Source organism: Triturus cristatus, chromosome 1_1 (genome assembly GCF_964204655.1).
Source record: "Triturus cristatus chromosome 1_1, aTriCri1.1, whole genome shotgun sequence".
Classification (NCBI taxonomy): domain Eukaryota; kingdom Metazoa; phylum Chordata; class Amphibia; order Caudata; family Salamandridae; genus Triturus; species Triturus cristatus.
The window spans coordinates 148,492,072-148,515,131 of record NC_140579.1 but is presented as its reverse complement, the minus strand read 5'-3'; the positions used below and the strand labels follow the sequence as shown (position 1 = coordinate 148,515,131).

Genomic DNA, 23,060 nt, shown 5'->3' with positions numbered 1-23,060 from the left:
GTGAGAAGGGAAGTTGCAGCGGTAATATATATATATATATATATGAGAGATATGTAAACTATGAATATTACATTTAGTCACATTGTCTAGTTCCTCAGTCTACAACCCCACTTTGGAGGGCCTGCTCTCTACCCAGTAGAGACTATTATTGGTAGGGCCCACCACAGCTGACAGCAATTTTCACCTCAAAAGTTAGACATCTGACACACTTGGACAACAAGACAGTAGCATGCACACAGAAACTAACAACACTTACAAAGTACAGGAGCACAACAACATGTAGGTAAGTGGAAGGTTACAAAACTTAAGTTGTGCCTGTCATTGGGAAAGCACCAACCTTCAGACAACAGTATCATTGTTCCGGGCTAGCAATAAAAAACTGGCATGCACATTCTAACAAAACCCTAAGGCGTTGGTGATGAATGCTCTATCCAAACCCAATGTTGTGTAATATGATATAAAACTCTAAAACTGATTTCTGCATTAGGGTATCATTCACAATAATTAAATTGGCCAAGGTGCCGAACATGAGCCTGCAAAACATGATATTTATTATTTATTCTCTCAATAGCTTGTATCTGAACAGAAAAAAGCAGGTATAGCATCATAGAATATACCACCATTGTGTCACAACCCTTGTCTTTTTTTGTCTGTCTAATATGATGAAATGAAACCAATCTAAGATATACAAAATTATTCTAGCTGGTTGAATGCTTAGATAGTTCCACTCAAACTAATCACAGGTCACCTAAAACTGCAGGAAAGAACACTTGTTTAAAGAAACTTTCTTTGTCCACTAAAGCACCCTGATTAAACATTTCAGGACAATGATATGCTGTGCCATTAGAATGCCAAATGCGATAATCTTTTATATTTCAGGAGAATATCTCTGTAGTGCCTAATTTGAAAAAATGTAGGTGCCAATTCCCATCTCAGGAGGCCACTGCAGCCTGCACCACCCATTGCCCCTGTCAGCTCTGCCAGTGATAGTACCAACCCAAATACTTACCATCTTACTCCTACAAGCGTGACAATTCAGACTATTACTGGCCATCCAAAGCAATAAGGATGTATATTGAAATTTTAAACACTGTCGCTATGCTTTTCTCAAAATTAGACAGATAGCTCTGTCATGTGGTGGACTGTCATTAGTGTCTGTGTTGAGAATTAAGTGCCATTACTGAGCATCGGAAACCACTGCCTCAAACTTAGCACTGGTTTCATGTAGTTTGTAGAAAGCATCACCTGATTACAGTCATGCATGATGCAGTTAAGTTTAGAGTATAAAAGAAAAATGGGGCTTTGTGCCTCAGGGGCAGAAATCATCATGTATGTTAAAGCTGCGCATTCGAAGCTCATGCCATAGTGCGTAAACAGGTAATCAGCTATTAGCACTTGCCCCTTCTTTGCTTGTGACCAATCTGAAGCTTGATTGGGAAATCAGTGAGCACTGCTATGATTGTAGAGAAACAGGTTAGGGCACACATTAGTATTTATACTGTAGCAAGTGAGGAACATCTGAGATGTGGAAAATTTTGGGCTACTCTCAACATGAGAGGATAACACATAAGCATGACTATCTAATCCAGGCAGCATTTAGGCCATGCCCTCCTAATAAGTCCATGTAAGGATGCAGCATAGCAATAGAGGGACAACTGAAAACAAGCCCTTGTCTCTCTCGCTCTCTTTCTTGCTCTCTTTCTTGCAAACACACATTGCCAGCAGTGCCTAAGTTTATATGAGAAGTGTCAATTCAACAAACACACATTTATGGTTAGATTTCCCTGCTTGCAATGCAAGTCCTGGGGTTGCATTCCACAGCATAGATAAGATGTGTGGCAACTCTAACAGCTCTCATTAGAAAGTGTCCACAAGCACAATTAAGTACTACAGTGTCACCCACATGCATCACTGGTCCAGTTATTGCCCAATTTAAGCAACTACTTACACTGGCAGGAATGCAGAGCACCAGTGCAGCAAGCAGTTATTTCTTTAACAACAACTGACTGCTGCTAACTTGCTTCCCTCATGTCAGAGGAATGAAAGGAATCTATTAAAGTGAGATACAATTTTGACATGGAAATGGAGTGCCAGCATTACTATTGTTACAAAAGGCTATCTTTAGCCAACCCACACACTCACAAAGATGGCGTCTTGATTTTGTTGCTGTGAAAGGGAACTAGTGGACTAATGTGTGGGGATGGAGTAGATGTCTGGGCGCTGTCTCATCTTCAGCAGCATGGAATCTTTACATTGCCAGAGATTAAAGTATGGAGTTCCTTTTAAATAAATACTTCCATTTTTACTCATTCAACACTCTTACAACCTACAGCCACTCACCCACCACGATTATGTAGATATGTAGATAGATAGAAAATGTTTACAGGGTAAGGGAACCTCCTATCAAAACCTTACTTGGAGGAAAGCTTCCTTGCTGAAATTCAGATCGGGCATTATATCTGACTTTCAGCAGTACCAGTTGAGGATGTGGGTGGGGCCAATATAGGAAGTGGGTGGAGCCAGTGGAGGCAGTGGGTGGAGCTGGGAAAAGTGGGTGTGGCCTCCAAAAAACATTTGAGCACCTGTACTTCATATTTTACAAATTAAGCACTGGGCTATCGGTGCTCACCTTCCTGTAGAAAGCGGAGGTTGCTGTACAGTGGGGCCTCATCGGATGACGTCAAGCTGAAAGAGAAAGGATTAGAGTCATAAATCATTCAGAGCGCGGACCAGACGCCAGAGGGTGCTAGAGAGCTGCACGAGTTGTCTGCTGGATGTCAGCACACCAAAAGGAGCAGAAACAATAGTCACGTCAAAAGTTTATTTAAGAAGTTGGCATTCTGAACACCGGTACCTATGGACTGAAACCTCTGAACAGGCAAGAGGTCAGAAATTCTTCACCATAAAGAACCTTTTCTTCAAGAGCATTTTGCATGATAGATTTCAAATATGTTTGTTCTTAAATTAATTGGCCAAAAATCACCAATACCAAATAAAATATTAGAAAAAAGTCACACACATGCACACACACAATCACTTATGCAAACGCAGGCCCAGATGTATTAAGGACTTGCGATGTCCTTGCGTGACATGTGATGCTCCTATATGCCGCCCCCATGCACCCACCCATGGAATTTGATGCAACCCCAGATGTAGTAAAGTTAGTAAACCTGGGATTGCGCCAGGATGGGGCGCCTACCACAGTGAGGCGTAACAAGGAGAAAGATGTTTATTTCTGCATTGTGCATTCTGCATCACACATAGAAGGAGGAAATTAACATTTAGGATTTTTTGGGCAAGAAGGTGTCACTTCCTGCACAAAAACAATCCTGTCTGTAACACGGGCTCCCTTGTAGCATGAGGCAAGGGTGTGTGTGTTGGCGCTGGGCAGCCTCACGTGCGCCAGCGCAGGTAGAGAGATAAAGAGTACAATATCTTAGAAGATATATATTTTTTTTCTCCTGAGTTTTATATAGCGCTAACTTGACACAAAGTTATCAGGCATCAGAGCGCTTTACATGAGCACCAGTTGCGTTACATGAGGACACATTCATTTTTGTTAGGCACGGGGAGATTAAGTGATTTGCCCAGAATCACAGTATGTTGAGCGTCATTGCCGAGACTCGAATCCGGTTCCCCAGATTTGAGATCGACCACCTTAGCCGTTTGGCTACATCCTCTCCCCAGATATGGCGCTTTTCAGCTCTCTCCCATTCACGCAACTGTGCTTGCTGCTTTGCATGCGTCAGCTCTTAGTAAATGTTACCCGCAGTATCTAAAAACAACAAGCACTGGCAAAAGCCAATAGGTCTGCCTTTAATCTGCTGACGCTTGCAAACAGCATTTGTGTTTGCACTCGTTAGCACATTAGCGCCAGACATATCGATTTGTCAGTGCCTTGTTGCTCAGAATGTTGTACATTGTGTGGACAACAAATCCACGAACAACTGACCTGGAGTTATGTCTAATGATTGGGACCCTCGACTCAACAAAGGCAACAAGAGGGACTTTGGAAGAGAAGCAGCGGGGAGGAAGCTTTGTGCGAAGCGGTGGTAGTTGGAAAAGCAAGAGCATTCCCTGCTCATTCTTGTAAAGAAATCCTCTATGATACGCAGTAGAATAGATGGGTGGGGAACAGACTACAGAGGTCACTCAGGCTCAGTGATATGGCTTGGGTTAAGAGCACCTTCTCATGCAGGTCAGATAACTTGGTGACCTAGGTTGGTTGGTTGGTCAGTGGCGTAACGAAACCTGAGGGGGCCCCCCTGCAAAGTACATGGAGGGCCCCCCCCCCCCACCACCCACCACTTTGCCACACCGCCCAAAAATCTGGTATATTTTTCATTGAAACCTCCAACATTTAATGAAATGCCTCTATATTCGGTACTCAAAGTTCCAATAAGAAAGTAAGAAACACTCAACATATAAGCTACACCATTAGCAACATTGTCAAGAGCAGATTATTTAACTGAGACAGGAATCAGAGCAATGCCAAGGAGTGGTCCTGTTGTTTGAGGACCTGCCTATCGCTGAAGACCAACTACATAGGGTCTGAATTAGAATTGACATTTATGGAAAATAACTCGAAACTCTGAAAGACAAACCCAAATCTGCAATTTAACAGACTCGACTGACAATATACATGAGCAGTACACAAGATATACATATCCCAGCATCCTGCCAGGTCCAAGAGAAATAAACTGGTGTGAATTATCTGCATGCCACACGCTTGCGTCTGTCAGGGATTTTGTATCATATTAACCACTCTATAGTAATTAAAATGAACTGAGGATGCAATTTCAATATCTACCATCAGGGCTTTATTTGTAAGCAGGGCATAAACAGGCAGGCACACAAGGCTGAAGATGAAAACTGCTTGGATGCTTCAGAACATTGATGCAGATGTGTGTCTGTATTTATCAATTTTGTATTGTACACAAAGCTAATTACACAATTCCAGGTGCGCATAATATAGACAGGTGCAAACAACACCATCAATAACGCATCATGTAGGATAAAAACAAACCATATTAGCAAGTACCTAATGACAGAATCTATACTAACTGTAGCTGGTGAAACAAAGGAAAAAGTGCAAATGCTTTCAAAGTGCATAATAAAAGAATCAGCAATCCAGCAATATACAAAACTCAAGCGTGTTTTGTAAAGCAATCCCCCTTTCGTCTTGCATCAAGGTGAAAACACTTTCAAAGTGTGTGATAAAAACAAATCCAGCAGTATGCAGAAATGAAGCCAGGTTGGTCAAACAATTCCCCCTTTGGTTTGTGTATGAAGGTGCAAACAATAACAAGCACAACAGAATGTATGACGTTACATTGCATACATTTACAACGTGGTATTTTACATCGCATTCATTACAACACAAGTCATTACAACGACTTGAGCTGGAGGGCGCTGGACTTAGGAATAGTATGATTTACTATTCCAACTCCAGTCTACGTACAGTAGGGAAGGTGTTGGAATAGTAAATCATACTATTCCTTAGGTTAGAGCGCCATCCAGCGCAAGTCGGAACGACTTGCATTGTAATGACCGCGATGTAGAGGCATTGCAATGCAATGTCGGCGTTGTAATGGATGTCTCCCAGCAGAACAGCATACAAAAATCAAATCTAACCAGTTTAATCAGACTAAGGCCCTTTGGTTTGTGAACGAAGGCGCAAATATTTCAAAATGACTTTTTAAACAATAACAAGTACAGCAGGCAGCAGCATACAAAATTCAAACCAGTTTAGTCAACCAATGCCCCTTTGGTTTGTACATGAAGGTGCAGATATTTCAAAGTCACTGTTTAAACAATAATAAGTACAGCAGGCAGCAGCATATAAAAATCCCTGTACTGTACCCTTCCCAGGCACACACACATCTAGCGCAGAGTCACTGCTCCTGCGCAGCACTGCACATCTACCTGAAGTAGGCCAAGGGTGAGTCAAGCACACAGCAGTGGAACTTTAAAGTCAGTGAGCCTGTTAGCCTCACTCCAGTGACAGGGTAAAAAGGACCTGTTCACTACTACTGATCACTACACAATATGTTGCCACCACTGCGCTTGTGCTGCTTAACACCTGGCGAAGGCTGTAGCCTTCCACCGCTATAAGGATCGCACTTTGGGTGCCCCTCCTGGTCCAACAAGACCGCATACCATGAGACAGACCTGTGTCATGGCGCATGATCTGTGTTCACCTATGAGTCTAGAGCTTAGCAGAACGGAAAACAGAGACCACGGAAAAATGAAAGAAAATGGAGCAGACGGGAAAGGAAACCAGAGAGCATGGGAAAAAGGAAAGTAGATACTAGCGGAAAACAAGTGACAAGTGCTAGATCCATGATTTTTCCACACCTGTCCTAATACTGATTAAGGTTGATTCCAAGCTGAGATTCTGGCTCAGAGAGCTCCACAGACCTCGATCCAGGCTCTGGGAGAGCTGCCTCCGTGCTTGCCCTGTTTTAAGACCGGTGTTGAAAATTAAGGGCAGCAAATGCATGTTTCTGTTGGTAACAGTAAAGGTGCGGTTTTTTTAAACTATAAACAGACTATACGTGTTTTGAAGGACACCAACTGTTAGAAGATAAGGGAATATTTATAAAAAGAAATTTGACCAAAATCACACAATTTGATTAAATAGGAGAGGGGATGGATCCTGAAATTAGTATTACTTGGTTTTGTAGCATCAACGCTGAAGAACAATTCCTCTCCCTTTAGACTCAAAATCAGTAGGTGCATGCCTTCAAACATGGGTATATTGGCTTTAAAAAAGTGTGAAATCTCTCCTGAAATCCGCGGAAAATCATTTAAACTGTGGGGGGTAGAGGCGGCTGGAAGTTGAGAAAAATCCAGGCCTAGCATCTTCGAAGTCACAATTGAGCCTCGGACATCTTTCGGGTGTTTGTTTGGCCATAAAAGTGAATTCTAAAGCATCCGGACCCCAGTGAGTGGCAGCTGCTTGTTAAGCAGTGTTTTAACACTCACATAGCTGCCAAGGTTTTAGATTGCTATGTGTGACATTTTCATAATTTCAGTGTAATTATGAGAGACATTCAATGACTATGAGTGACACTTTCTCGCGAGCAAAATTAGGCAATTTAGACCAGGGAAACATATAAATATCAGAAATTACACCCATTTGAGGAATGAGAAACTCTAAGAAGTTCTTAAAACTACTGTAAAGCACCAGAAATAGAAGAGCATTAACCTAGTAAAAAGCAGTAACTCACAGCTAATCCTCATAGAATACAATTTTGCGAATGCACCTGGTTCATGTTGGAGGAGGTGTGTGCAGAAAGACCTCTATAAACCTTCCAGTCGCCCTGTAGTGGGAGGATCAGTTACACGGTGTCCTGACACATTCCTGAGCAGGCTTAGGGCCTCCTGCAGTGACAGACACTCTGCCCACCCCACCCATTCCATAGGGCCCGGTTTCAAGCGCGCTTCCAAGCAGGGTTGGATTGGGACCAAAAATGGGCCCGGTCACCCGTAAAAAGCAGCCCATGTTTGTGGATCATGACCTATCATGAAACCTTGCTTGATATGTGTCAGTGGGCTAAGTTTTGGAAACATTTATGGTAAATTTAGTGTTTTAAAGCTTGTAGGGCCTGTCACTCTAGGTATGTTTTCCAGGACAACAATTAAAATGGGAAGCATTCAAGCAGAAAGGACTGCTTGTTTGTACCAGTTCACACCTAGGAGGTCTCAGTAGAGCAGGCGTGTGCCTTCTCCACCATCATGCTCACTCTACTCCCACTGGAACCACATAGACCCGTTTCTTTCTGCAGCCTTCACTCCGGACATGACTGTGCTTCTTGCATTGTCCTCAGTGACAAGAGTGTGCTTCCTGCATCCTCCAGACTGACAGAACCATTCTTCTGGGCCATTCCCCAGACCTGATGTGTGTTTCCTGAACTCTCTGTATGGGCAGGTCTTGGCCTGATGCACTTTTCCCAAATGCAGGTCTGCACTTACTGCATCCACCCCATAAATGGATGATGCACCTTGACCTCGATGGAACTGTATGTTGCACCCCAAGGCAGAAGACATAACTCATGTCAAAGAGTATTTATGTGGTGCATTTGTTGCCCCACGTAGTGTGAGCTGTTCACACGCTGCACTGCACACAATATGTAAAACCAATGTATGCCAAGAGTGGTGCTTTTGAATCCGAGCTCTTTTTTTCAGTTTTGCATATTATTCTTTTTTTGCACTTGCTCGGTTGTGTAACCTTCCCTTGAGAGAAAGTATGGTTTATTGTAAAGCACCTGAACATCAACTGGTGCATGTGTGCAACATACGACTCGTAAATAAGCAAAGCTTCTGCCTTCTTTGTGATCTTCCTCTTCACACTCCAGGTGCTTTCATTGTCTGGTTCTGCTGACTCTTGTTCCAGTGGTGTAACCTTCAAATTACTTTACCAGTGCATTTCCACTAAAGTTATGCCTGAAATACAGTACTGAACAAACTCCAGCAGCTCCAGCTTATTCCTGTGCAGGTAATCACTCTCAGCTGTGCCAAGGCACTCCACTAAAGTCTGGGGCACCTGCACTACTGAAATAATCAGAGTAACATACAGTTTAGAATAAGCATTGCAGTCACTTGCAGCTATAATTGTAATTCCAGGTGGCACAAAGGTGACCTTCGTTCTGTGCTCTGCAGAGAGGCCAAAGATTGGATGAGTGTGTTGTCAGGAAACCTTTATGACAAAGTGAAACTCACACTGCTTTCAAGCTTAACTTTGGAGCCCTCAATGTTACCCCGTCAAGAACCCCTTCCACAATCTGACCTGGCCCTAACCCTTAGAAGCAATTCAGCTTGCGTGATGCGCTGCAGACTCAAGCTGCATGACAAAATAAATTAATAAAAAACACATCTGGAAAAATTAAATACTCTTAGGAAACAGGCCTACATATACTATACAACATGAGATCAAACTAGTAAAATGTAAATGGGACTGCATGGCGGACATATTTTTTGAGTTCTTGTACATACTGTTGTGTTTTACTTCTATCGTTAAGGAGATGAATATAGGAGTTATTAGGGACCGTTACTGTTTTTAACTGGACCCGTCCCACATCATCCTCCGGCCTCAGTCTTTACACCCCCGTGGGCTACTTGAAACCTGAGAGGCCAGTGTAATGCAAAAAGGCATTGATGCCCGCGGCGACTGCGATATGCCCAATTAACGTTAGCTGACCTGTCAGGGCACCGGACTAACAAAACTGCTTTACTCCACCTCGTACCCTACTCCACACACCTCCTCATACATAGTGAGTGCCCTTCCGGGCATCTCTAGAGGATGCACAGGCCCAAGCACATGATCAGTTTGGAGGAGGGAAAGGCCTCACATTTGGTACTCAATCAGGACGGTCCATTGTTGTTCTGTGCGTGAGAGTAGGCCGAGCAGGCTGACAACTTTCCAATGCTACAGCAGCTTTGGTTTGTATGAGGTGTTCCTGGCAGGTGGGTTTGCAAATGAGGCACTGAGGGTAAAAACACACCGGCTAATAGATGGGCGTCATCTGCTGGCCCATCGGCCAATGCCTGAATTCCCAATCCCACCCTGCTTCCAAGACCCATAAATCCCCGATATGTGCTCCTGAACAATACATAATATTTTGCCCCCCCTCTGACAATCGTAGACATCCCATTGCACTACTTAAGTGCACTGTTGGCTCTCACCTGTGCCACCATGATGTGTCCTCCTGCAGTACCAGGGTGGGCCAGAGAGCATCTTTAACCAGGTTGTTGGAAAGAGGGTCACTGAAGCTGCACGCAGTAGTGCTGTAGACTGGCTGTAGGTGGCTGTTTGTACTGCTGAGAGAGTTGGCTTCTCTGGTTGATGCACTGACACTCACTGCCACTGCGCTAAGCTGCTCTCTATGATTGTCACTTTGATGGCCTTGGTCTGCTCGAGTCCTCAGTCAGGAGCTATAGTGCACTACTGTGGGCAGAAGCTTTCCTGTGTGCACGAGCCGATCTCTAGGGCCGCATTGGTAGAGGGGGCAGCTATCACAGGGCGTGGCATAAATGGACTGGGATTGTTAAATACTTGCAAGGTGAGATGATCCTGTGCGTTGAGTCACGTGCTAGTATATTAAATTTAATTAACATTAATTAATATAACGGGGAGGGCAGGCCGAGCCCCGGTACCAATGTCTCGTGGCCACAGGCACCTGGGGCAGAGGGTGATGGGACATAGGTCTGTGGGGGGAAAAACAGTCAGTCAGAAGATGATATTGTTTGTGTTACTTAGCTGCAAAAGGATACTTCAACAATTCACACAAGCACGCCTCATCAAATGGAGCATTAGAAAAAATACACACACACAGCATTTAGGGACGGCCCTAGGGAGTTCCCTACAAGACAGAGGCAGCTTCAGCAACATTACAGGCTTTAATTCACAGCAAGAATCCAGACATGTATAGGTTTATAAAATCGTGAGTTAGGAACAGCAAAACTAACGTGTCCTAGAGTGCACAGGACACCGTCATGTGAAAAAAAAAAGAATAAAAACGTTTGTTTCGTATGTTTTTTTGCTCTTTTTTATAAGCACCTCTGCAGTTTGAGATTGAAACATTCCCAGCGACCATAAATCTATTCTTGGTGATCACGTCACCTGCATGATCCCCGGCCCTGACAGGTTTTTTTACGGTTGCCCAAGAGAAGAGGGCATGGCAGCCGAGGGGCAGGTTTACTGCCAGGCCGTCGCAAAAAGGGCCGCAATCTGCGCCAGAATCGGACTTTGCAACCCGCCCTATATACTGGTGGGCTGGTTCTCAACCAATGTCCCCCTGACATCCTATGTCTATGTCTAGCGCCAAGGCTGGGAGCTAGGCTCGAGGCTCATAGCGGGGACTCCATCCCCTCTGAGGGTGCAGTTAGGAGAGGGGTTTAGGTCAGGATTACTGCACCGATTGAATGAGGGGTGGAGGAGTGTGTCCTCCCCAGAGTATGGCCGTAGAAGGGCTGTAGGAACTTTAATTTTTCCATGTAGGGTCTGACCATGCCACCCGCACCTCGTGGAGCGCGCGCGCATCTGCAGAGATTTATTGAAGGTTTTAGATATAACTTGGGCACTACTCATGGGCAGCGGCTTCAGATCACCACAATCATTGGTAATGAAATCTGGAGTGCTCCGGGAGAAGTTATTCCTAGGAGAGCACAAGTCTGATACACTTTTAACACGAGTCACTGCAGGCAGAGTCTGACCTGGATAATGCCCTGGGAACAAGAACATCCTGTAGCATACGGCCCGGGGGCCCTCCTCGCAGTGAGCATGGAATGTGGGGGCGGAGGAGGGGTCTGCGCAGGATGGAAAGGCACGAGGCTACAGTTCATTTGTGGTGGGCGTTCCTGGTTATAGGAAAAGGGAGTTCGATGACCACCTGTGATTATTCAGTGATCTGATCACACCTCAAGGGCGCACTGATTGACTTCCCATCCCAATCAGGCCGGATAATTACAGCTAAGTCAGTTCGCCACGCGCTGCCACACACACCCGCACCCCCAGTCTGCCTCCTGAAACTGTTATGAAATGAAGACCTGGGAACGGCGGGCAAGATGACGAGAGGCCTGCTTCGGTAGTGTCCACGGGAGCAGGCGCAGATGACTGCTGCTAAACTGACGCGCGTAGTTTACTCTGCGCACATTACCCACCGTGCATAGCAATGCGTGATGGCGCGCAGGCGGCGCACTAAATGTTAACGTGCGTGCGACACTGTAAACCCAGACTCTGTCTCTGAGGCGAGGGCCTGTTATAATAAACGCCTGCTGCCCGTGCACAGAGCCAGCCTTTGCGGTGCATGGGTGGCAGGTCATTATCAATATTAAAATGCTCCTCTGCCTCAAAGCGAGTTAATATTTATTTGGCCCCAGAGTAAAGCCAGTCTGCATTGTGCTGAGGGGGCCCCCGAGACTTGGGGGCCCCCCCGCACCGCGGGGGCTGCGGGGGCCTGTGTTACGCCCCTGTATTACCCGCCTTTTGCTCCGCGTTTCCCTCTTTGTGTTATATTTATCGCAATGACGCTGGCTGTGAGCGCACTCTGACATCGCTAACAGAAAGATAACGTTTTTGTCCTTCCGCTTTGGGGAAGTGGTGGCAGCTGTAAAATGATCACGTGTCTCTCTTGTCGGTTCACACGCTAGCACCTATCGTTCACTTCAGTCTGTTTACCAGGAAAGGCGCAGTTATGGAGTGCCAGGCTGGAGAGAGGCCAGGGTGTGTGATAACATGCACTGTCCAAAGTCCGCTGTCTGTGTTTTTCTGACACACAGATTACTTCACACAATGCTGACTGACATCTCTGTTCCCTTAACTTACACCTGCTCTCACACCATGCTACGCTGGACAGAAAAGCCAGACTGTTGGTGTGCACTGTAGCTTGTCGTTTCTTTTATTACAAGCACAAATTCCCTTTTTTTTCTGATGGACACTGTTTCTGTGTCCCAAGGGCCATGTACATTCCGATGTGCTGCAAAAAGAAGTTTGCAACCAAAACGGAATCCCAGCTGTGGTGCAAATTGTGCACTAAGGGTTTCTAATTGTTGAGTTTGGAAATGACTGTTTTTCGCAGCCTTGCAGACGGAAACATGAATGTATGTGTGTGTGTGTTTGGTGTGTGCGTGCCTGGGTGTGTGTGTGCATCTGTGTATGTGTGCATGCCTGTGTGTGTTTGCTTGTGTATGTGAATGCATCGGTGTGTGTGTGTGTGCGTGCCTGCGTGTGTGCGCGCATCTGTGTATGTGTGCGTGCCTGTGTATGTGTGCGCATCTGCGTGTGTGTGCATCAGTGTGTGTGTGCGTGCCTGGGCGTGTGTGCGCATCTGTGTGTGTTTGCCTGTGTATGTGAAAGCATCTGTGTCTGGGGATGTGTGCGTGCCTATGTGTGTGTGCCTGTATATGTGTGCACATCTGTGTGTGTGTGTATGCGTACCTGGGCCTGTGTGTGCATGCTAGGGCCTGTGTGCGCATCTGTGTGTGTGTGTGTGCCTGCCTGGGCGAGTGTGTGCATCTGTGTGTGTGTGCATGCCTGTGTATGTTTGCCTGTGTTTGTGAAAGCATCTGTGTGTGTGTGTGTGTTTGCCTGTGTATGTCGAAGCATGTGTGTGTGTGTGCCTCTGTGTGTGTGTGTGTGTGCATGTGTGTCCAGGGCAATGCAATCCTGCACTTCTGTCAAGATTAACATAACAAGCATTTGCAATGCAATAGGTCTCACATTATTAAAGTTTGAGCTATTGGTGTTACATTATTTAGCAATGCCAATAGCTCAAACTTTAATAATGCGAGACCTATTGCATTGCAAATGCTTGTTGTTAATGTGTGTTAGATCTTTAGAATGTACTACTTCGGTTTCCTGTTGCGCATGGTGAGGATGCCTTTAGGCTTAGTATTTTGAAAGGAACGAAGAAGTGGTCCAACTGATCCAATTTAAGATGGTTCGAAAAGTGTATGTGGTGTTCGTTATGAACATCAGGTCAGGGTACTGCATTTATTGTGAAGATGGAGGCTCAGTGGGGCATAGTCTCAAGTATTTATAGCCGAGTTATCGGCACTTTATCGCAGCCAAAGTGGTGTTAAATTCATCGCACCATTCACAAGCTGGTGCAAACAGCTGATATCACCAGTTTCCCTGCGATAGCAGACACAAAAAACATCACCACGGATGACACCGGCAACTAACGCTAATGAGATGCAGAGTAGGCGTTCCCGTGCAAAAAGCAGTGAAAACACCACTTCGCAACATTCTCAACGACCAGCCAGATTTGCGATAAGACCACAAAATAGGCGATAAGGCACGTTAGCAGCATGAAATTCACACCTGCTCTGACCTGGTGCAAAGTCGGACGACAACCGGCGCCAGACAAGGGAGCACAGCCCACATCCACACCTGAAGAACTACAGATGCCATGGAGCTACTCATCATGCAGCTCGGAGCACCAACAGGGCCACAACACCCACCGCAACTACCCCCAGGACCGCAACACCCCCGGACAACCCCGGACCACCCCACCCCCCGCGGACCACCAAAGAGGCAGCGCGGACAAAGACAGCGGACCTTCAGGAAACGCACCAGCCTCACAGACTTCAATCCAGAGCATGTCATTGCCCACTACAGACTCAAAGGGACAACCATCCTCCGCATCCTGAACATCATAGCCCACAGGCTGACGGTACCAACACAGCAGAAAACCAACATCCCTCCGCAGACAAAGCTGCTGGCTGTGCTGCACCAGTTGGCCTCTTGGACATTCCAACCAACAACCGCCAGAGTCGGAGGAGTCACACAGCCAGCCCTATCCAAGTTCCTCACACATGTCCTGGATGCCATCATCAGCTTGGTATCCCAGTACCTATACTTCCCACACACTGCGCAGGAACGGCTGGAGACCAAGCAAGGCTTCTACACCAAAGCTGCATTCCCGCACGTGTTGGGGGCAATCAACTGCACACATGTACTCCTTGTGCCCCCGGCCGCCACTGCACACAATTACCGCAACAGGAAGCACACGCATTACATCAATGTGCAGGCCATAGTGGACTACCGGGGACTTTTCACCAATGTCCTCGCCAACTACCCAGGCAGTGTGCATGATTCATACATCTTCGGACAGTCCATCATCAACCGACGCTTCCAGGATGGCACCTACGGAAATGCAGTGCTCGTTGGTAAGTACCACATTAACACGCCACACACCGCAACTCCACAATCAAGCAACTCACAACTCTGGGAATGCACACGTTACATACTCACATACAACATGCCAAACAACATGCTCATAAACCATACACAACTGCACAACGTACTGCGGCAACCTGGGCTAGCCACATACATGAGCCATCAACGGCATAGCACCTAAGCCACACAATAGCAGAATGTGGGGAGAGGTGGGAACTAGGCATGTCCGTAGGAGGCAAGTCACCCATGAATGAGAATGTACTCAATGCCAAGTGTGGCAGTGATGTGCTGGACAGACATATCCATGTCGACATATACTGCTGGTGGTGGTAGTGTTGTGGACAGTGGACGCAACCATGTCATCCCAGCCAGTGGGGAAGATCTCGGAAATGTAGCTTGTTACGTCTCCCCTGTAAGCCTGTGCAGAGTGGGCTGACCCGGCATACACCAGGCTAGTGTAGCGGTGTGAATAAAAACCACGTAGCCCTGGGCGTGGTTCTCTTCTGGAATGGCCAACGTGTCGGCCAGGGCGGCACCTCTCACCCGCCACGAGGCCGATGCCGTGAGCCGTGGTGCCTGTGATCCTGTGAGCCTGCTGCTCCTCAGGCTGCAGGTCCCCAGACCTCGTCCTGCCCCCCCCTGCGCATCCAGGCCTCACGGCTCACCTGCCGACACTGGCATGTCTCCAAGAGGGCCCACCACGTGCCCATGCAAGCACCAACCCCGAGGCCCGCGACCTGGCAGCCTCCTCAGACCATCACGGTCTCCGCGGGCAAGGCCCGCAGGACTCCTTTCACGTTGACGTACTCCACCGGCATACACAGCGGACAAGTAGGTCACAGATTTGAAACAGAGTCTTGATTACACAATGGCAGAGTACATATTTAATGGCATATTGTATGTCACTATACTCCCTTCGATGTGGTGCCACCAACTCTGTGCATAGCATTCCAACCACACCTGTCTGTGGGCCCTTGCTGAGTTCTGCCTTCGGCCTACACTGCGGTCCTGCAGGCCTCACACCAATTCAATACAGACCGTACCAGGCAGTACACGGCATCATCGCAGGGTGCACACCCGCTCAGCTCTGGTGCCTCCACCTCCGTCACCCAGAAATCTTCTACACATTCTATTTCAATGCGGTGTGTTTGAGATCCAGATGGAGCTGGCTGCACAGCGGTTGACCCGAGCTGACCGCTGCCTCTGGCCTCCACTGCGGTCGAGTAGGACACACAATTGGAACTGAGTCTTGATTTGGTTATGGCAGAGTTCATATCACAGTACGCAAGGAGAGGAGTAAGAGGAAGAAGTGGTTCAGTCCGGAGGAAAAAAGGATCTCTGTTACGGAGGTGATAGAACACTACCCACAACTGCACTGGTGCCACTGACTGTGCATCCCAAGCCGACGACACATGGCTGTGGGCCACTGCTGACCGCTGCCTTCGGCACACACTGCGGTCAAGTAGGACACACAATTGGAACTGAGTCTTGATTTCCTTATGGCAGAGTTCATACCATTATACAGGCCTCATCACAGACTGCATCCCCTTCCAGCTCTGGTGCCACTGACTCTGTGCTATGGGAGTCATGGACACTCTCTGGTTGAACTTTGGTGGCATCTGAGTCTATCGCCTGGGGTTGTCTTCATCATTGTGTAGCTGATACTGATGACATGGTGGGAAATAGGAGACTGTAGCATTCAACTCCACCATATTGCCTGTTTCTGCTTACTTCTGCCCTCTGCATCATGCCCTAGATGGACACCTTCCACTGTCCCCCATAAAACTCTACGACATTCTCCTTGGACATCAACGAGGACCCGCTCAGCTCTCGTGGCCTTATCTCAGTGCACCGCAAGTCACCGTCCCTTGCGGGTGTGCCTGTGCCGGCCGCAATGTATCCGGGGCCACTAACTCTGTGCAGCTCAAGTCATGGACCCTTGCTGTTTGTACTTTGAACTTCTGATTGTCTAATCACTGTTGTAGTTGTTGCCAGCACCAAACAACCCTTGAGGAGTGCTTACACTATCCAACACCCATCCAGCACAGGCGTCACTGGATGTGTGACCCTGGCAATAAAAGGTGCTGGGCGCACGTGCCTGTAGCCAGTTCCACAAATTATCTCAGTGTGTCCGTGTGGTCATTATGTATGCATGAGGGCCCCGGGCTATGCCACATTGTGCTGTGTACAGCGTGCGCATCCTTGTCACCTCAGGCAGTGGGCTAGACCTGGCACATGTAGCTGTGTTGTTGGACCCCCCTTTGAGCATAAGGGAGTGGCCCAGCGTACGGCAGTTCGGCTTAGGGGTGTGGTCATTCCACACGTGGCTCTGGGTGTGGTTGAGTTTAGGCCTTGCCAAGGAAGTTACTAATGCGTGTGTCACTGGTGTACTGTCGGCGCCACCCGTCACGCAATATACAATGTTGCTATGTAGAATGCCCCCGGAGTGAGGGCTCGGCCGAGGGGTACATGAGGGTGCGCAAGGCCGCTCGGGGTAAGGGATCAGACATGCCAACTGTTGTGTGTGTGGCTATTTCCGCACCATGAGCCAGAGGTCTAGCCTCAACCGCATGGCGAGTTCAGCCAGGCATGGACTACATCTGTGTCCACCCTGTCCTTACCACAGGCCTACACACATTTGGCCGGCCACCTTCAGCGCACAACATCACTATGTCGTTGTCAGGTTTGTGGACATGCGCAGACAGGCATGACAATGGTGTACCGTAGGGGTGCAAGTGATGCAACGGCACTGCGCACACTAGTGAATGGGCTCGGGGGGAGGGAGGAGCCGCTGTGAGGCTACGTAATACATGTTGATGCCGCTCATTTGCAACAAGCAGTACATGTCATACATAAATCACAAAGTCACACATATCACACACCAATGAACCAGTGAGCCTGCCTACACATCAGGCAGAACCAATTATTGACACATGTCTCTGCACTGTCACAGGTGACCAAGGATATGCACTCTGCGCTTGGATGATGACACCCCTACAAGCACCGAACACACAGACCCAGAGGCAGTACAATTCAGCTCACAAACGCACCAGGGGCATCGTGGAACACACATTTGGCGTGTTGAAGTCACGTTTCAGGTGCCTGGACGTCACAGGTGGAAGGTTCCTGTACAGCCCAGACATCGTGTGCAGGATGATCGTTGCATGTTGTGTGTTGCACAACATATGTGTACGCAGCAGAGCTCCATGGATACGAGTACCAGATGCACCAGAGGATGATGATAAAGATGAAGCAGGTGGATCACACCCCACTGCAGCCGCAGCAGGAATAGCCCGTAGGAACATCATCATTGACAATTTCCTCACATGAGCACGTCACATTGTGACAGTCCTTAGCAATCATGGGACAGTACAAAATGACCACAGGCACAGCATGTGCAAATAAAGGCATTCCAGAAAAACATTCCCTGAGTGCATGTCACTCATCTGTACAGGCACATCACTCAGCCAAGTGTGAGAGCGACATGTAGTACTAACAATTTTATGATTTGTTCATGGATGGTGGGTCTGTCACCTCTGTGCAGAGAGGCTGTTTGGGTGTCACGTATTCGAACTGCCAGTTCTGTGTGTCACAGTTAGTAGGGAATCCCACTCTTCGGCGTGTGTCCAAAATCATTCCATTTTGGCTGCCATTTGGGAGCTACAGGTGACAACAGGGCTACTTTTGGGGTCAGATATGTACCACCGTGAGGCAGGGATGCCCCCTGTGACTCAAGTCCCACAACATGGGCAACATGTATGTAAGTGGGACTCACTGTCCCTACATTCGTCAACGCTTTCATAATTGATTGCTCATGATCATGATACGTCTGTGTGCAGGAGGGGTTGCTTGTCCCTCTGCAATGTGAAGGGAAGACGCGGTTTCACAGTGTGTTCCAGCATTGGCCCAGTTTTCATGCAGACTGCATGTCAATATACATTGTGACTGTGAGGAGATGACTATTTGATGCAGGACAATGGTCATTTGTTCTGCGTCACGGATGTGGGGTAGTGCTCGTACATTGTCATCTCACCGTTTTTTTACTCTGCTGTGATGCAGTAAGAACTGCATCACAGCTAAGATTCTAGGATTAACCAGTATTGGAGAGTATTGCTGAAGGTTGCTGCATGTAATCTGTACTCCAATAAAAGCACTTCAAGAACATATTTGGAGTTAATTTGTCTGCATTACTACAAAGTTGTTGTCTAATTGGAAGGTGTGTCTCTTTGTTTTTTTCTAGTGGCGGTTGTAGAATCCTCCCAAGCCCGGTAGCATGCAAATGACCACGCCACACACGGTGCTCAGTAGTGCGCGTCTTTATTCTCATATTGCAACCGTTAACTGCATGTACTGCGTCATAAACTTTATTAACCACACCCTGACACAGCCAAAATGATTGTCATTTCCTACGGAGTCCTTCTGGGACCAGAAGGGTCCTACTGTACATACTCACAAGGCTCTACAGCGGTTGAAACCTCCCAAGGAAACCTGGTCACTAGAGGAGGTGAGCTGATCAATGGCATAATCAAGGGAACCATCAATAAAACGCCGTCAGGTGGCCAACCAGGAATTATCATCCTCAATGCTTTAGGCGTAGAATGGCTAATCTCCACAGTGAGGCACTCAAACACGAAAGAGAATGTTGAGTAAATCTGTTTGCAGTAAACCGACTGCTTGGGGATATTGAGAAGCCCATCTCAGTTTTTTTTGCTTTGCGAGGTGGCGGATTTACACTAGTGGTAGATCAAATAGTGGTAAAATAAAGGAGCAGAACCAAGGTGCTGTAAGCTCAGTAGACTCAAGGACCTTGGCTTGGATGAGGGCAGAGGTGCAGGCTTCACTGTAGGCTAAAGGCGCATCTCAGGAGGGTGGCCATGATGTGATGTAGAGTCGATGGGTTACTGGGTTGTAGGAATAGAGTCATCTGAGGTTGCTACAGCAGAACAATCTTTGATTATGTTCAGGATGTCTGGATGTGTTGTGGATTCTGAGATCACAGTCAATGAGAGCGTGTATGGCGTGTTAGAGGTCATGCGACAGTAGAAATGCCCTGAAGTGCTGGTGTTGGTGTCCATATTGGGACCTTCTGGAGCAGATACAGTAAGTGAGGTTGTAACAGGACAGTCGGGGGAACAGCCCCTAGGATGAGAAGGCTTGTGAGCAATGGAGAGTGTGGTTTACAGACGCGAACATCTCATGCAGGTGACTCAGCTCCAGTTTGATGTCAAGAAGTACCTTTTGGGAGTGGATAAGAGGTTTGTGCTCTGTTCAGCAGTAAGTGGCTGCAATTAAGCCCGAGGCGAGTAATCAAGCCTCTCGCCTGAATCGAGCCTATGGGCGACGGGCTCCGTCTGCGGAGGGTCAGTTTGAGTGCTGTCGTTTTGATTTAGTGGAGGGGACCAGGAAGTTGGTTGGAAGACAATCTCTTCAAAGGTGGCTTAGAAGAAAAAGCAGAGCGTAACAGTCCAGGACATATAAAAAGCAGTTCAAAAGGAGTCCCGTGCGTGACTACAGGATTTGTGTCTGGTTCTGGTTTTCTAGTTGACTGTCATAGCTCGATTTTTGTGATTTTGAGGGTTGATTGAAATAAGCCGGGGCACAGGATCCCTGAGATGCTGTTACGTGCACCCTGGAGTCTGACCTGATACGAAGCTCTTTCTGGTGTATGTCTGATGGCCATAGATCATGTGAATAATATGTAGGCTATTAATCTTAAAAGGCAGATTTAGGCCTATATTTTTCATAGGTTTGCGTTGCCCTTACGCCACGGAAGGGGGCGCCAGGGTGACACAAAACCTTGAATGATATTCACTGAGCCACAGGAGGCCAACTTGCTGGCCCTGCATGGCTAGGTAAATGTGGAATAAAGCAGGGCACTGCAAATCGCTGTGCTGCATTAGTCTGCCCCAGGGGGGCGTTCCATGGGTGGAGCGTGGGTGTTCCTGCGCATCCACCCATGGATTTTGGCACACTCCCAGATTTACCAACACTGGTGGACCTGGGAATGCGTCTGAATGCTAGACCTCCCAGGTGAGACATAACGAGGGTAAAAATCTTTATTTCTCCTCGTTTTTCCTCTTTCTACTTTGGTTGCACTCTGCATCACAAAGAGAACGAGGGAAATTACTCTTCCTGCACAAAAACAATCTTGGCTGCAACGCAGACACCCTGGCACCATGGTGCAAGGATGCCTGCATTGGCGAAGCGCAGTGGTTTGTGCTTTTAGGAGCACAAACTCCATTTAACAAGTGATGAAAAAAAATTGCAGTTAGGGCAAACATACTTTTAGTTGCAAAATTCCATTCAGGTGGAAAATACAATTTGTTGGAAAATGGCCCTTAGTGCAACATCCGAGAGGTGTGTGAGCATCTCTGTGAGTACAATTCACATACTGGAGCAAAATCACATTCAGGAGGGAAACTATCATTGGACGCAAAAATACATTTAAGTGTGCAACAGCCTCCTTACAAAATCAGCAGGATTGTGAGAATGCTTCTATGTGCAGAAACACATCTAAGTGTAAAAACACATTTTTGGTGCAAAATCCACTCAAGTATAGAAACACATTAATGTGCTAAAATGTCCTGTTGTGACCTGTCACATTGGGTGTACAAGCTGGGCACAACAAGGTGCAAAATCACCTTGATGCTGCTTCTACATAAGTGTGAGAAACATTTTGGAACACAAATCACAATCATGTGCAAAATAAAAAAAGAATGTGAATAACCGCTTTTAGGTGCAAATTTAAACATGGTGCAACGTAAGCAAGATTGTACTATCATTTAAAAGCAAAATCACATTAAAGTGCAAAATCGAACTAGGTGCAAGGATGTGAGATTGTGGTATCACATTTAGGAGCAAAAACACATTTGGATGTAGCTTCATAGCAGCAAAATCGCTGCTAAGATAGTGTCAATATTGGTGTGGATTCCCTTGTAAAAGCACAGATCATGCTTAAATATAAAAAGACATTTATACACATCACTTAGAGGTGCAAATGCCCTTTTTTGCAATATTAACCTGAGGCTGGGAACACTTTTAGGTGCAAATTTATCGTTGGTGCAAACTCAGCAGGAGTGATGTATGAGATGCAAGACAAACAAGAAGGTGCTGAGCTGACTATACAAAAAGAGAATACAACATTTGGCACATGCAATGGTTAGAAAACCTTAATAAAAACATTTACACCTAAAAGCAAGACTTAACCCACCTCGTTCGGGCTTGGCGAGGAGACCTCACGCTTTCACCTGGAAAAGGATTAGAAGAAACAGCAAATTTACAAGTGGCTCCTCAAAGAAGGAGTCAAGTTCATTGACTACACATGCCCACCTGGAGGACTACACACCTGCCAATCAAACACACATTCACCCTGACATCTACCACGTGCCACACAGTGATGGACATGTTCGGACAGAGAGGCCCAAAACCATGAGCCACAGTTAAGATCCTGCCTATCAGAAGAACTAGATTGGACACCAAATGAGGTCAAATCCATGGGCAACAGATGTAAAGGACTAAGCCACCCCAGGGCCAGTTTTTGGGCACCCTGAGAAGCCCATTCTTCAGGGTTAGTCCATAACTCTGGTACATCCATGCCAGGGGCACCTTCCACGAGTCATAAGTAAGTAGGGCACTTACGTTTCTTGTAGCGCTGAACACAACATGTGATGTTTCCAACCAACGACACCAGGAGAACAAGGGCGGTCGCCCCAAAGAGGCACTGGAGCTCCATGCTGCTGATGAGACCTTCCCACACTGTGAAGACAAACACAGATAGCAACCTGAAGGATGCCACCTTGAACAAACCAAATACCCCGGACACGGGCAATGTGCCTGCAAGCTGGAAGCAGCCGCCTTGCATACACAAGCCCCAACGACACAAGCAACTCTTTCACACCGCCTTCATCAATCATCTCACAACCCCAAAAAGTTGTCTTGTGAAGCACAAAACTGGCTTGCCAAGCCTGGCAAAATATCAATCTACATTGCACCAATCTGGGGTAAAAATGAAAGGGTCTTTCAACCCTCCCACCCCACCACAGAGAGATGAGTACTTAATTTAATTTCAGAAATGTCTTCCTCCTCTTCATCATTTGCATCCCTGTTGAGGGGGGGTCAGGGGCTTGTTTCCAGTAAGGCAGATATCTGGGCGGAGGCCCGAATCCAGTGAACTGTAGATCTGAGCAGTAAATGACATGCAGGGGTCAGTATTCCTCTTTCAGGGCGATGAAGTCATCGCAGCCTCCCTGATGGTTCGCCCTTAGCTTCACGGACACTTGGGGTGTCTTCGCGGTTAAACAGCAGGTTGGGTGTCTGTCCCATTATCTAGTGCTATGACAGCCACTTCTAAGCCCATCCCAAGACAAATGAGTGTAAC

At 47.0% G+C, this 23,060-nt stretch overlaps 1 protein-coding gene across 2 annotated transcripts in view; it reads right to left on the bottom strand.

Annotated features, from left to right (window-relative positions):
* The window catches only part of SIT1 (signaling threshold regulating transmembrane adaptor 1), a 187,245-nt gene that overhangs the window by 64,133 nt on the left and 100,052 nt on the right, over positions 1 to 23,060 (bottom strand). For both annotated transcript variants that reach the window (XM_085623795.1, XM_085623801.1), the window contains 3 exons: positions 22,322 to 22,438; positions 21,894 to 21,930; positions 2,630 to 2,685 (listed from right to left, as the gene is read on the bottom strand). In XM_085623795.1, coding sequence (XP_085479921.1) covers positions 2,630 to 2,685; positions 21,894 to 21,930; positions 22,322 to 22,438 — 210 coding nt within the window. The remainder of the gene's footprint in view (positions 1 to 2,629; positions 2,686 to 21,893; positions 21,931 to 22,321; positions 22,439 to 23,060) is intronic.